Here is a 13,748-nt window from a genome sequence, read left to right as displayed (position 1 = left end):
CTCTGGTGTTGGTCTTTTTAATTACAGACTTAGAGTTCAAACTAAGAAGTCTTGGGGATTTTTTTTGTTGTTGTGGGTTTTTTTTGTTTGGTTTTTGTGGGTTTTTTGGTGGTGATTTTTGTTTTAAACAAAGCCTTAACTTCTAATGGTGCTGAAGTTCCTATGGATTTTTTTGTTGTTTTGGTTTTGTTTTTTAATCATCTTGCTGCTGAGCAGCATGCCCCTGCAAGATCTAGCAAAAGAACTGACTGACTCTTTCCCTTTGAGAAAAGGGGATTCAGTGATTTTCTTTTTCCAGCTCTTGCTGATCGTGGAGTGCTGGTACTGATAACAGGCATAAGCCAGCCTTCCAAACTCTGCAGGCCAGGCACAGAAATGTAATTCTTCCTTGGCAGGTGAAAGGATTTTCATTCTGAGTGTAATTTGGTATTGCTGTTTCCAAGAAACTGCAGCTGCAGCCAGATCTGCTGACTGCACTAAGGGAGTCAGTTATTTTTCTTCAGCCTTGTGCCCCACGTGGTGTGTACAGGGGTAATGTGCACATTCCCATTCCCCTAGTTACCAGCTCTCTCAGCACCAGCAGCTCACTGTACCTACCAGTATAACCTGTATCAGGACTGGAGTGATGGAGTGAAAACTAATTGAAACAACTGAATATACCACTAATTAAAGGCAATCGTGTGTTTCAGGGATAACAGACTAGAGAAAAGTTCGCTTTCAGGGTGGAGGCTCTCGCTTCAGCTGAGCAACTGCACCACGGGGGCTGGGGTATCCTCCAGCTGGAAAATCAAAGAGTTAAAGAATGAACTTACCTGCAGAGAAACACTCCCACACTAGTACAAGACTGGGGTCAGATTCCAGAATAACTCCAGATAAAATAAAACCATTTTCACACCTTTCAAATCTTCACAAGCATAAAGATGCCACTGACAGGAATGAGTATCAGATGAGCACTGAGCAACCCGCATTGCCATTGCACAGGGAGAGCCCCTTGTCCTGCCTAGCCTGGCTTGGCCCCATGCTTCTTTCACATCTGGTAAAAGATAAGCAGTGAATGCTTGTGAACAACGCAGCTGCACTAGGAATGTTCCTTCAGTGGCTGTTTGTTGTTCCCTGGAAAACTTCACTGTTTTAAGCACAGGTACACTATTCCATTGCTATTTTCTTCCCAAGGAATTCTTTGTAGTTAACTTCCAAAAAAAGGACCCCATTTTCTCATCAGAAATGATGAATATGGCAGCTTCCTGCTCTCACCCTGTCACTGCACCTTCAAGTCAGTAAGACACTGAAGTTTGTACTGCTACACAAATGTAGGGCTGCTTGCCTCTGCTGAACCAAGTGGGAGGAATAGAATTGCTGCCTGGAGGCAGTCTCACAGCCATGGCACTCGGGAGTGCCAGGTCGATGGTGACACACAAAGGCAGTGTCCTAGCCCAGATGTATTTCACTACAGCTTTCCTCTCCCTGTGCCATGGCTTGCCAGCCCAAGCGAAGCCGATGGCTCTGGGTGCAGCTCCAGCTTCCGGCAGCTCTGCTGCTGAAACTGGCCAGGGAAAAAACACTCACCATTGTCAGACAGTGGGACAAACAGAGTTGCCAGACACCTCTGGAGATGCTTCCTTATCCAGTGGCTTCCTCTTGCATGTGCAATTTTCTCTGACTTCCCTATGACAAGCTTGTGCCTATCAGGTCGCCTCACATTAGAAACCGATTGCAATGGAAACACATTTACAAGCACTATCAATTGCATATTTCCCAAGTCTGAACCCAGCACAATTCACATGATTTTAGTTCCTTCTTCAACCTTTTCCATTTTCCTGCCCAGCAGTTCCCACACAGTCTTGAAACACAAGCCTGAATAACCATTTCCTTGAGTACTGTAAGACAGGACCTACCCAGATGCTTTGCAGTGGCACAAGCCAACTAAATAATGAAGATGACAACAGTTAATCCGGGCCCAGCATTCATATGTTAAAGCACTCCTGAGGGCAAACAGTCCTTAAAAGGCAGGGGAAATTATAAGCAAACTCAGCAATGTTAAAAAGATTCAAAGACCAAAGCAAGAGGAAAAATCTCTTTTTTAGATGCTACAATATCATTGCAGTTTGAAGATGGAGCATCCAGAATAGTGGAGACCACACAGGTAAATCTATCAAAGTAATTCCAGCTTTAGTAAAAATGTAGTTTAAATATAGCATCTCCAAGGTGTGAACTTACCTGTGCTTCATGTACTTCTCTGGGTCAGAAAATTGATGAGACCAAACTCGTATTTGTGGCTGATGACAATAAATGCAACTTTGCAAGGGAAGGAGGTAGTAGGAGAGGGGAGATGAGTGGGAACAGACCAGATTTCCTCAAACGGGTGTGAAAGCAGCCAATGGCTTGGCCAAGTCTACCTGAGAAAAATGTACATTTGGGCATCCCAAGAGTGGGGCCAGCACAAACTTTTAAGGCTACTGAGGAGCCAGCCCAGGATCTCAGTCCCAGGAGGAGCTGAAGGGGGAAGGTGGAGCTCTGCATGCATGCCCACAGGCTCGAGAGGGTCCCTGGGCTCTGCCGTGTGTGGCAGGGAAAGTCTTGCAGGTGGCCTGCAAGTCACAAGGAATGGCACACACTGGACCTAGCATCTGTTACAGGAACTGCAGCTGGTTGTATGTAGGACATGTTATTCCATATGTGTCAGCTTGCTGCTCAAGAGACATGCTGAAATACAGATTTAATTACCTACAGATGTTTAGATGAATAGAAAAGATAAAACCCCAAAGAATGCTTATCACTGCTCCCCTGCAGCCAGAGCAGGTGAGAGCAGCTGATGCTTCTGTGAGACAGACCCTGCAGAGGCTGTGCTGGCCAGCACTCCCCTTGCAGCAGAAGCACTTTGTGTGCACTGAGCACAGGGTGGATATATCCAGAAATCACATCTGGCTTGGTAACAGCCTGTTCTTCTGCTCCCACCACCAGGAAAGCTTGGAGGGAAAAAGCAGCAGGAAGAAAGATGATCTACTAGGTATACAGCCTGTACAAGGACAAGGCTTTGCATAAAGTATCCAGACATTGTCACCTGTGTGCTCTGACACTTCTCCATGTAACACATTCCAGATAGTTCAGCACCAGAACGGGGACACAGCTGACAAGTCCCAAAACCTGGTAGTCAATCCTAGGGCTGAAACTTTAAATCAGGTTTTATCACATTCAGTACAGTAATTTCAGCCCAAAGGCAGAAGGGAAAACAAATGAGAAGAATTTGGATGGGAGATGTTCCTCGAGTCAGATTTCTTTCTCACTTTGATGCTGCCAGTTTTAATGACAGAGCACAGAGTTCAGTAGCACCAAATCCAAATGTTTTTTTAGAACTCAAGGACTGAGGCAGCATAAAAAAGTGCAGTCCCAGTGCATGATTGAGCAGTGATGTGCCACCAGCACACAGCCCAGCTCAGTACATAATCAGTCCCTGTGGGAGGAACAGGAAAAGGATTAACAAAATTGATTTACAGTCAGGCTGTGGAAAAACTACACTTGCAGCAAAACTAGCTGCTGCTCAAAAGACTTAAGAATTTCCTACTAACTAGTTGCCTTTGCTTAGGTGAAAACCTCCCTGATTTATATGCTGTATTAAAATGATGAGAGAAGCCCCTTGTGGCTTTGAAGGAGCCTTGAGCCCTGGAGAGGAGGGAGGGAGGGCGGAAGGAAGTAGGCATTCTGGGCAGCACTGGGGAAGCTCTACATGCTTTGTTTACAAACCCTGTACACTTTTTGTTTGGCTTTTGGATGTGTTTTATCCTTTCTCAACTCCCTTTTCATCTCATCGTAGTGCCAGCCACACTGATGAGTGTTTATGCTTGTGAATTCCTGAAGCACAGCCAGTACCTTGAACTCTAGAGAATGAGACTGAAATAACGTAAAAGGTCAGGGAAGTTCAAAGACAGAGGTGCTGTTTTCCTAGCTGGGGACACCACACTGTTCCCAGACCACGCTGGGCTGCTCTGGGAACACAAGAACAAAGACTTCTCTCTTATGTCCTCCTGTTTACGCTGCTTTTTGCCTCCCTCACCTCGCTGCTTTGAAAGGACTCATTTCCATGCAGCTTCAGTTAAAACCACCAGGGATCAATTTGGCCTAAGCCTGACAACTGAAGACACACTTGATAGCTACTGGCACTTAAAACTCCTATCACACAAGGAAAGGGGAAGTTTTCATCCCACTACCCAAATCCTGCTGGCTTACAAGCTGCTTTGTCCACAAGCAGTTATCAGCTATTGAGGCACCTGGAAATCTGTAAGAGTTTCACTCACAGAAAGGGTGACTTTTGGAGAGTTTGGAAGGGAGAGGTTGCACGTACCCGTGCTGGTTAGCAAGCCTGACTTTCAGAAACATGATGAACTCACACCTGAGCTGGCTGGGCACATGCTGGGTACGTGCAGCTCACCTGTGCCCTGCAGAGAGCTCTGGCACCCTGGGCACCAGCCCATGCTCCATCTCTGCAGGCCAGGGCTCCCCTGCCACCCGCACACACCAGCACAAGACGTGCCCACTGGCACGACACCCAGCCCACAGCCCTTGTTCGTGGGCAGAGAGAGGCTAGGGAACACTGCAGGCTGCAGTGAGCCCTGGGTTTCACTGCTTTCTGGCCTCAGTGCTCTGCCTTGCCTTAAACTGAAGCTGTGGACTGAGAGACACCAACAGCACACACAGCATGGAAGTCATTTCACAGACGCACATCCAGCCCACTTGGCAATTACAGCCTCGTCTACAACCGAACCGCCTGAGGGGCAACCACAGCCAGCCTGTGATATTAGACTCTGTCTACACAAAGCATATGTGACATTTGAAAACATTTAGAAAACAAACTTCTAAAAGCAGATTTTTATCCCCTCCATGTCTAGACGGCGCACCAGCCTTTCCAAACTCCGAGTCTGCCTCGAGGAAGCGTGTGATGCCATAGGATGGAGGGAAGGAGGGAAGGAAGGAAAAAGGGAAGGAGGGAAGCAGGGAAGGAGGGAAGCAGGGAAGGAGGGGAGGAGCAGGTGCTGGGCTGGCCCCCGGGGCCGGCCAGGAAAGGCAGGAGCCGCCACCTGTGCCCACGCCGCGGGCACGTGTGCGCTCCCACCTGCCACAGCACCAAGCAACAGCCAGCGCTGAAGTGACCTCCCAGGACTGCGGCTGACTCGTTGTTGGATGTGCTGGAGGTGCACAGGGGTGGGAGATCCTGTTACAGACAGCTGGGGTCAGCAGCTCTGTCCTCAGAATACTTCTACTGGCGTCACAGGCTGAAATCTCTCCCTCTTGTTTTCCAGTGAAGTACTAATTTCTTTAAGTAAAATTGAGCCAAAAGTATGTTTCAAACAGCTAGCAGGTTCTTTGATTATACATAAATTAATTTTAGATTATATATACATTCATTCTTGGCTCTGCTTTATAGGAGTGTGTTTTACTCCAAGTTGTTTCTGTCCACAAACACACAATCCCATTTTTAGAGAGGGAAAAGTGCCCAGCTCCCCACAGCTATGATAGATGCTGCTTTTCATCTTTCCTTTGACAGCAACTGTAAGACTAAATTACCTCTGGACATGTTAGACAGGAGCCAGATGAAAGTGTCTCTTGCTGCTGCACAATACAGTTGATTCTGGCAGCATTTCTGTCTCTAAACTACATATATTCTGAATCTATTCCTGGGAACACATCCTATAATTTGAGGGCAGATGAGTTCAGGACTGAGGGAAAAAAAGTAACTGTGGGACTAGGCTCATTCAGAATAAATATCCACTATGTTTTTTCCAAGAGGATTGCTACCTCATTTCATTTCATGGGAGGACGTTCGAAATGAGCAGCAATTCAATTCCTTTTTCTCTTGTCTGGTCCTATATTTGTTTATGCCTTTATGCACACAAACACAGGGGGACTGTTCCCCACTTTGGCTTTTCTCTGGCAAATCACTACAGCAACATCTGCATACCACTGGTCACCTTGGCAAGCTGAAATTCCTCTGTGAAGAGGTGTAATAATTTCTATTTTACAGATGGGGAGCAGATATGTCAAGAATATGATTTCAAAAGTGTACAGTGATTTTCACAGCACACTGTGAAATACTGAGGGGAGATGTTTTTCAGAGTACTTGGAACTGCACATTGGGTGTTCAGTGATACCACACTGGAAAAGAGATAGCGTGTGCTCCTGTAATCAGCACTACACCCTGACGCAAACATGCAAGAGTCATCCCATATTTTCATGGATATTCTTATGTTTGCAGCTGCACACTGAGAATCTGTGTGGTTGCAAGTTTAGTGATTTACTCTCAATATTCTTAAATTTTCACATACCACAGCAACTAAAATTTAAGCTCAGCAGAGAAACATTTTTATATAGCTTGGGGTGTTTTTGCTTTATAGGTATCACTCAAATTTCTTGCAGCATCTCAAGCTCTTTTACCTGCAGACAGTTCCAAACATCTCACTTGTGTTAATTCCTGTAACATCTCAAACATGAGATCTGGTCTAAATTAGAAATTTAAACAACATTACTTTTCTCATATGCTATCAATTATATGACTGCAAGGCACAGCTGGGCTTCTCTAATCTGTCTGTGAATATTCTACCAAATCAGTTCTCACTCTTTAGTATTTAGTTACTTGATTCAAGACAGACACAATGATACAAAGGACAGCAAAATGCAGTGAAACCATATTACATTAATTATACAATATATACCCCTGATTGTGTATGCTAACAGCAAGTTATTAAAGCCAGGGAAGCTGTAAAGGTCATGATTGGTTGTTTCAAAATCATATAAAGCACTTCAAAGCAGCCAATAAAAGGAATTGTTAGGACTTCCAGTCCCAAGTCAACATGGTTTTAGAAACCTCCTTGTGCATTACAGATTCAGCATCACAATGTCAGTAAGCTTCCAGTTAGTCAATCGGAATTGATCTGAGTGTCAAATTACTAAAATACTAAGAAAAAAATAATTTTTGGGGCTGACCAGATTAAATAAATATCTCATTAAATTTATGACTGCAAGTTAGTTACAGTGATTTCTTCCAAACTCTGAAAATGCAAAGAATTATCAAAGACTGCAATCATCTGGACAAACAGACATTATGAAGCTGAATTACTGTGTCAGGGGCTCTTGAAATCCAGAGACTGCAATGTCCCATTATGCACTTTTAGAGCTATTTCAAGATCCACTTCAACGAAAATGGTGTTCCTGCCCATAGCAGGAGGTTTGGAACTATATGACCTTCAAGGTCCCTTCCAACCAAAACCATTCTAAAGTCTTACAAAATACCATAGTACTATGATTGTGAATAAGATTAAATCAATGAAAAATCTAGATTAAATGGCAAGAAGAGGGAGGTCTGCAGGAATGCACATGTTCAAGAAAATGTTCACAGGAACTCCATGGAAAGACCATGAGCAACAAGAAAAACAAGACTCAGAAGGGTCCTCCCATTAGCACCCACCAGATGCATGGAGTAACCCCCCAGAACAGGTTTTTGGCAGTTAATTTTCAAAATTCTCTGAAGGTTCATACAGCCTGAACACCTCTTCTGTTTCCCCTGCTTGCAAAGGTAAAACATAGGAGCTTTGTCACAGACAATGAAGTGTCACTCAAGGGTGTGTCGGGCCACGTGCCATTGCATTTACTGTGCAGCAGCACGCTCCGCTGATCAGCACGTAGCTAATTGCAGTCACACGCAAAAAGCTTAATGTAGTTTAAAAAAAAACCCCAAAGCAACATTCAGCCAACTACATGTGAAATTTGATGACTCTCCCATTCTTAAAAAAACCCCATCAGCCTTCCATAGGCCAAGTGAAATACAGACAGGCACTCTGCTCTGCCGCTTCAACTGTAGAGAGAGCAAGGGCTGCCAAAGGTGACTGCTTTGGAAGCACTTCTGTGAGGAACTCAGATGGGTTTAGACCAATCCTGATACAAGTTTTGACTTGAGGAAAGTTACTTGAATTACAGAAGGCTGTGAATTAGAGATTGGTGTTCCCAGCAAACACGAATGTTCTTCCTCAACAGAGCTTACCCGGGAGGGGAGTTCTTCAGGAACATTGTTGAAGAACAAGCATCACAAAACCAGCAGCAGCTGCAAAACTCTAAAATGTACTCACTAAACTGAATAAAAATGAGAATGTCTGTGTTTGAACTCTACTGTAACATCAAGGGAAACTGTAACACCACACTTGAAATCTGAAGGACAGTCACCTGAAAGACAGATGACATCTTACCATGGAATGGAGGGAGGGCTCCCAGCTCTGACGTATTTCTTCCTAGAGGAAGACCCAGTTGGGAAGTTAAGATGTAGGGACACATCAGAGGAACATAGGAATAGATGAAGGTGAGATTAACAGGATCTGCTTCACCTAATAGGAAAGCATCTCTTAAACACACATATTGAAAAGAAAGCCGCTAGTTTCTTGTTATGAATAAGAAAATTTGAATAAATTTAACAAATAGTCCAAAAATCAGTTTTGTAAGACAATCCAAAGCAGTAGTAAATTTCCAAGTAAATTCTAATCTCTGAGCAACAGTAGGAATTTTTCTTGTATGTTTAAATTTATCTTAATTCACAGTCCTCACAACAGAGGTACAAGGTATAAGGGTCATGCATTTAAAAGCTAACACTTTAGACAGAAGCATTTCCCCTACCAACCACAGAAGACAACACTTGGGTCTTAAAAAGAGTTGGATAAGGTTGAGGACAGGGAGGAAAAAAGCAACTGCTTGCAAAAAAAAGGTCACAGAGATGACAAGGAATACTGTAGTGCTTGGATGTTAGAAGCTCACATGGTCACCTGTTAAGTACAGCAGACCTAACAGAACCAGCAATACTAACAAAGAAGGAAGAGACAGTCCATGGGAAACTCAAGAAGACACAGAAGTGGTGTTCCAATGCTTTCATCCCTCATTCTATCAGGGATGCTCATCAGCTGAGGAAGGAAGGAGTCATTGTTTCATACCTGAGTACTGAAACACTTCCTCATGCTTAGGATGCAAAAGAATTCCCTCATATGCCCCTAGAACATTCTATAAATAGAGTACAGTACAAAATGCCTAGAAGGCCCATTAGCTTTGGAGTAACTTCACTTTTCTGAAGGGGTAGGCAAGAATGAAGAGGAGGCCGGAGCTGGAGGAAACCCAACTCATCTTATCATGCATTCCTCCATTACAAGAGGCTTTTGTTGGATGCTTTTCAGGGGAGCACATGCTAATATGAGTGCTGCAAGAACAGCTTGTTTACTCAACAGATCTGCTGGTTGAATCTGAGAGCTGGGCCATCTGTATTGCCCTAATAGATGCTCATGAGAGAAAGACTGAATCATCCCTTCCCCTCTCATTCACTGCTATGCAATTGGTGCAGGCTGAAATAAAAAATAAATCCTTCACAGTTCCAGGAGTATAAGATATCATTACCTTTATTTTAGTACATATGTCCCAGTTATACTTCACATGCAAGCAGCATCCCTTTGGGTAGTGAGCTACAAATTATTTTCCAGCCACTCCAACAGAAATTTTCAAAGGACAGCAGGGTGTGCACCACTAGCTCTCCTTGAGCAAGAAGGGGAACACAAGACATGCCTGTAAGGCTCCCTGAGAGTTATAATGTGTGTTTGAGACTGGAGAGTCAAGAAAAAAAGAAAGATGGAGGCAGAAGTGAGAAGCTGAGGAGCCTGTAAGTCTATTTGGGAGCAGAAGCAGGTCAGCTCACTCCACTGAGGAGACCAGGACAGGACATGCAGTGCAGTGGTCATAGGGCAGCACTTCTCAAATTACACTGATCCACATCCTGCCCCAGAGTGATTTTATCAATTGTACTCTTCCTCCTCTTAGCTGCAACTTGGCTGTTCCTGAGCTACAATCAAAGTAGTGCAGTTCCTATTCCTGCTGCATGGAGCTTTTCCCACTGAGCTTTGCGTGCCTCCCCCACTGGGAAATGTTGCTGAAGGAAATACTTTGGGGATATGGAAATAAAGCAAGATACAGCTCCGGGCAGACAGGCAGCTTTCTACAAAGGGGACACAGGACAGCAAAGGGCAGGGACACTGTGGTGGGGAAAGCATGCGACAGAGGGGAGAAGGCACAGAAATAACACTACATTTGGACAGTGCAGCAGTAATATTCTGAAGTGAAGAATTAAAGCAGTTCCCAGTTGAAACCATCCTGCAGTAATCCTGCAGTTCATCTCTTGGCAGAATAAGGAAAGGAAATTTAGTGGCTGGCTAAATGGAAAAGACAGCAGACTTGAGCCATAATAGAAAAGAGAAAATGCAGTCTAGGGGACAAAGGGCGTTCTGGGAACTCTTCTGAACTACATAACCCTTGTAGGCTAAACTACAAAAATATGTGTGAGGCTGGGAAACCACAGCACTTTTAATTTAAGTCCTAACTTCTCAGGACCTATAAAAATTACCACCTTCAAATGTCTTCAATAGTAGCATTGATCAGTGAACTGTATTTAACAGTTTTGTAATCAGAGAGTAAAATGCTATAATCAACTAGCATGATGAACACACAGCACTCCCAACATCCCCAAACCATACTGACAGCTATTTCACCATTCCAGCTCAATACACAAACTCAGTTCATTCAATTATTGTGTCCACCTTTAGCAAATACCTTGATCTCTTGCAGTAAAGTGACTTACTCTGCCATTAATCCATGAGTGCATAACACACAGTTGGAGTGAAAAGATGCTCAGATGAAATTACAAAGCTTCAGTCTGCACATCCATTTGTGCACCCATTTCACTTCAACAGAAGTGTTCCCCCAGGTATTAATTACAAAAATACCTCTACCCAGTCTTTGCCTTTATAACACTACATTCTTCCCCAAAACAAGAAATTAGACTAGGACAGCCATCACATGATTTTTCCCAATTTCTTGATTACTATTACAGAATCCCTTCTTCTATGATGCATAATACCAAGAATGTTGAAATTTAATGTCCTATAGCAATTGTACTGAATATGATCTAGCAGTTCATTTATTTTACAACTGTTAGATCTTCCTGAACTTCTCAGCCTGACACAAACTGTGCAAGCTACCACTGCTTTTGCCACAACTTGTGATGTCATTTGGCATTTCTCTTGAAAACTAAATTATTTTTAATATTTTAAAATTTTATGTTATGTTAAATATATTTAATAATTTATTTTATAAATAGATTCTAAATAGATTTATACTCTTATATACATATTTTCATTTTTATACTTATCAATGTTTTAAATATCAATAATTTAATCTTCCAAAAGTATAGCATGCAACAGTACATATTACATTTTTGCAAGTTTTTCAAATTATAATTTTTTTTTCTCTCCGCTTTGGATAATAAATCAATGCAACTGTCTAGCATTTGGGAAATCAAGACAGCGCATAAAAAAGTCCTTTTAACTCCCACTGGAAAGAAAAAAAGGAAAAAAATAAGAAATAACTGTAAGAGAATGATGTCTCAACAATCAACTGTACCGAATTCAACCACTGAAGTTCAGGTACTGTGTAATTATATATATTATAGTTGCTTCTGTTTTCTTGTGACTTGCTGCATACTTACTCCAAAATAGATTATGAGGTAATCACTGAATACAAACATGTGATAAGGGTACAGTTGTAATTGAAGAAGGTTACAAACATGATACTTGGCAGAGCACAGACACTCTAGAGCTTTACATTGAGCAGTGTTTGTCTCCAGAAGCACTTCCAGATGCACAGCCCTCCATGCTCTCTTCCCTAATCCTCTCATTCATACAGCTACATGCATAAAAACCACAAAGACACTGATTTACATAAAATTATCTCACTCCATTTTATTTAAGATTTTCTCCTCCAGTTAGTAAAAGAAAGATGTGTCTCTCTTTATACATATGTACAAGTTCAGTTACAAAAATAGACAGCACATTCAAAGAGAAAAAAAGGCTTGGCATTTGTCTGATTCCCTCTAAATATCATATATACATGTGAATAGAAGGGGAAGGGGGAAGTCTTCATGAGTTAATTAAACATCACCTCCCCCTCAATTATCCCCTGCAAATCTGTTCAAAAATCAATCTAACTAAGCTCAGTTCTGCTATTTTCAGGTGTGCAAATTAGAGGCAGAACCAACAGGAAGCACTCGCTCTACACTGTAGGACGCCAGGCAAAGGATTTGGGGTCAGAAAAAAATTATAATAATAAAAAAAGAAATCATCTTCCACTGTCACAGCCCAGACCTGCAACTCAACTTGCTTCTCTCAAGGGATGAAAGTGCCCGGCAGAACAGCCTCTTAATTCAATGTGTGAGACAGAACAAATGTCCCACACCTAAATCTCAGTGCAATGCAGACAACGCTTACAGCAAAGCAAGGGGCTACGGGCAGGGTTTGTGCATCAAGAATGGGGAAGGAGCAACCAGGGAACAAGAACACGGATGGGTGCTGGCAGCACTGCCTTCTATCAGCCTCATGGGACACGGCTACTGCCCGCACACTGCGGTGAACTCAACCACGCCAGTAAGTGTGATGATCACAAAGATGAAGGGAAAACACACTGCAACAACAGTCAATGGGATGGCTGGCATATGAGACAATTTTTTCCCAGAATTTGGCTGGAAGGGGGAATGGCACAGTTTTCTCTCACTCAGGATTGTTTTTCATTGCTCCTCTCACAGCACTGCAAGCTGCAGATCCACGTGCTGCTACAACACAGTGAGAGAAGCAGCACAAACTCCTCCTCAGCACTTCCTTTTCCTCCTTCTCGAGATTTGTACAAATAGAGCATTATTTTGTTTCCAAGTTTTTAAGAGTTCTGTGCACCCCAAAAATGAGAGAAATCATTCTGAACATGGTGAGTGTTCGTGCTGATGAGAACCAATCACTGGCCTGTGGTTTCTTCCACTGTGTGAAGTAGAGGCTGTGCTGCTGGTCTCACGAGGCCTGACAGCACTCCCTGTGTTCTGCAGCTCTCAACATCTTCCTGACAAATGCTGCTGAAAAGAGTCCGCTCCCTGGAAACCACCTGAGACACCTTCCTTTGAATTTCAAGTCTTTAAAGAACCCAGAGACCCACAACAGAAGAAGCCAATAATTTTTTTGATCACACGTCACCTTCAGTATAACCCCCAATTACTCCTGCATGTTCACTGACCAGCTGCCAGGACAGAAATGTCTTGTGACTCTACAGGATTCTCCTGGGGTTCAGATACTGATTTCATAGGACAAAATTAATTCTGGGCTCCACCTCAGGCTACAAGAGAGGAAGTATATTGGTGTGACTTCAAGCACACACAGCTGCAGGATATTGCATGGAGTAGTTGGATGCTTTCTTACCCCAGACTCCCTTCCCTCCTTCTTGCAGAGTCTGCAAAGATAGTTTTTTGGAATACACATAATCAAAGTGCTCACATCAACCACCCACTCCCACTGTGCTTTGATTTTCTTTCCACACATGTGCTGGACAGCAACAAGGCATTTGTTAGCATGCCTTTGACTGGCAGGGTGGTCTACTCTGAAAGCCAACACAGTTCAGACAAGCTTTGGGGGTTCAAAATTACTACCGACCACCTGAGGTGTGGGCACCTTTGCTTTGCTTCCGAATTGAAGTTTCTGATATGAGACTGCTGGTCAGGTTTAAACTTTTGGAGGTCCCACAGACATTGTTTCCTTTGCTCAAAGGGGAGCTCAGGGGAGAAGAGGCATTTGAAGGTCCAAAATCTGCAAGTCCAGAAGGCCGAATGATTGCAGTTTGTAGAGGGCTACTTGCAGACATGCCTA

General features: G+C 43.3%; 1 protein-coding gene across 3 annotated transcripts in view; it reads right to left on the bottom strand.

Moving 5' to 3' along the window:
- Positions 1–11,781: 11,781 nt before the first annotated feature.
- INO80 (INO80 complex ATPase subunit) overlaps positions 11,782–13,748 on the bottom strand; it is a 64,386-nt gene continuing 62,419 nt past the window's right edge. For all 3 annotated transcript variants that reach the window (XM_033062631.2, XM_033062630.2, XM_033062632.2), the window contains exon 36: positions 11,782–13,745. In XM_033062631.2, the coding sequence (XP_032918522.1) occupies positions 13,528–13,745 (218 nt within the window). In that variant the 3' untranslated portion in view covers positions 11,782–13,527. The remainder of the gene's footprint in view (positions 13,746–13,748) is intronic.

Source organism: Catharus ustulatus, chromosome 6, assembly GCF_009819885.2.
Source record: "Catharus ustulatus isolate bCatUst1 chromosome 6, bCatUst1.pri.v2, whole genome shotgun sequence".
Lineage (NCBI taxonomy): Eukaryota > Metazoa > Chordata > Aves > Passeriformes > Turdidae > Catharus > Catharus ustulatus.
This window is presented reverse-complemented; position numbering and strand designations above follow the sequence as displayed.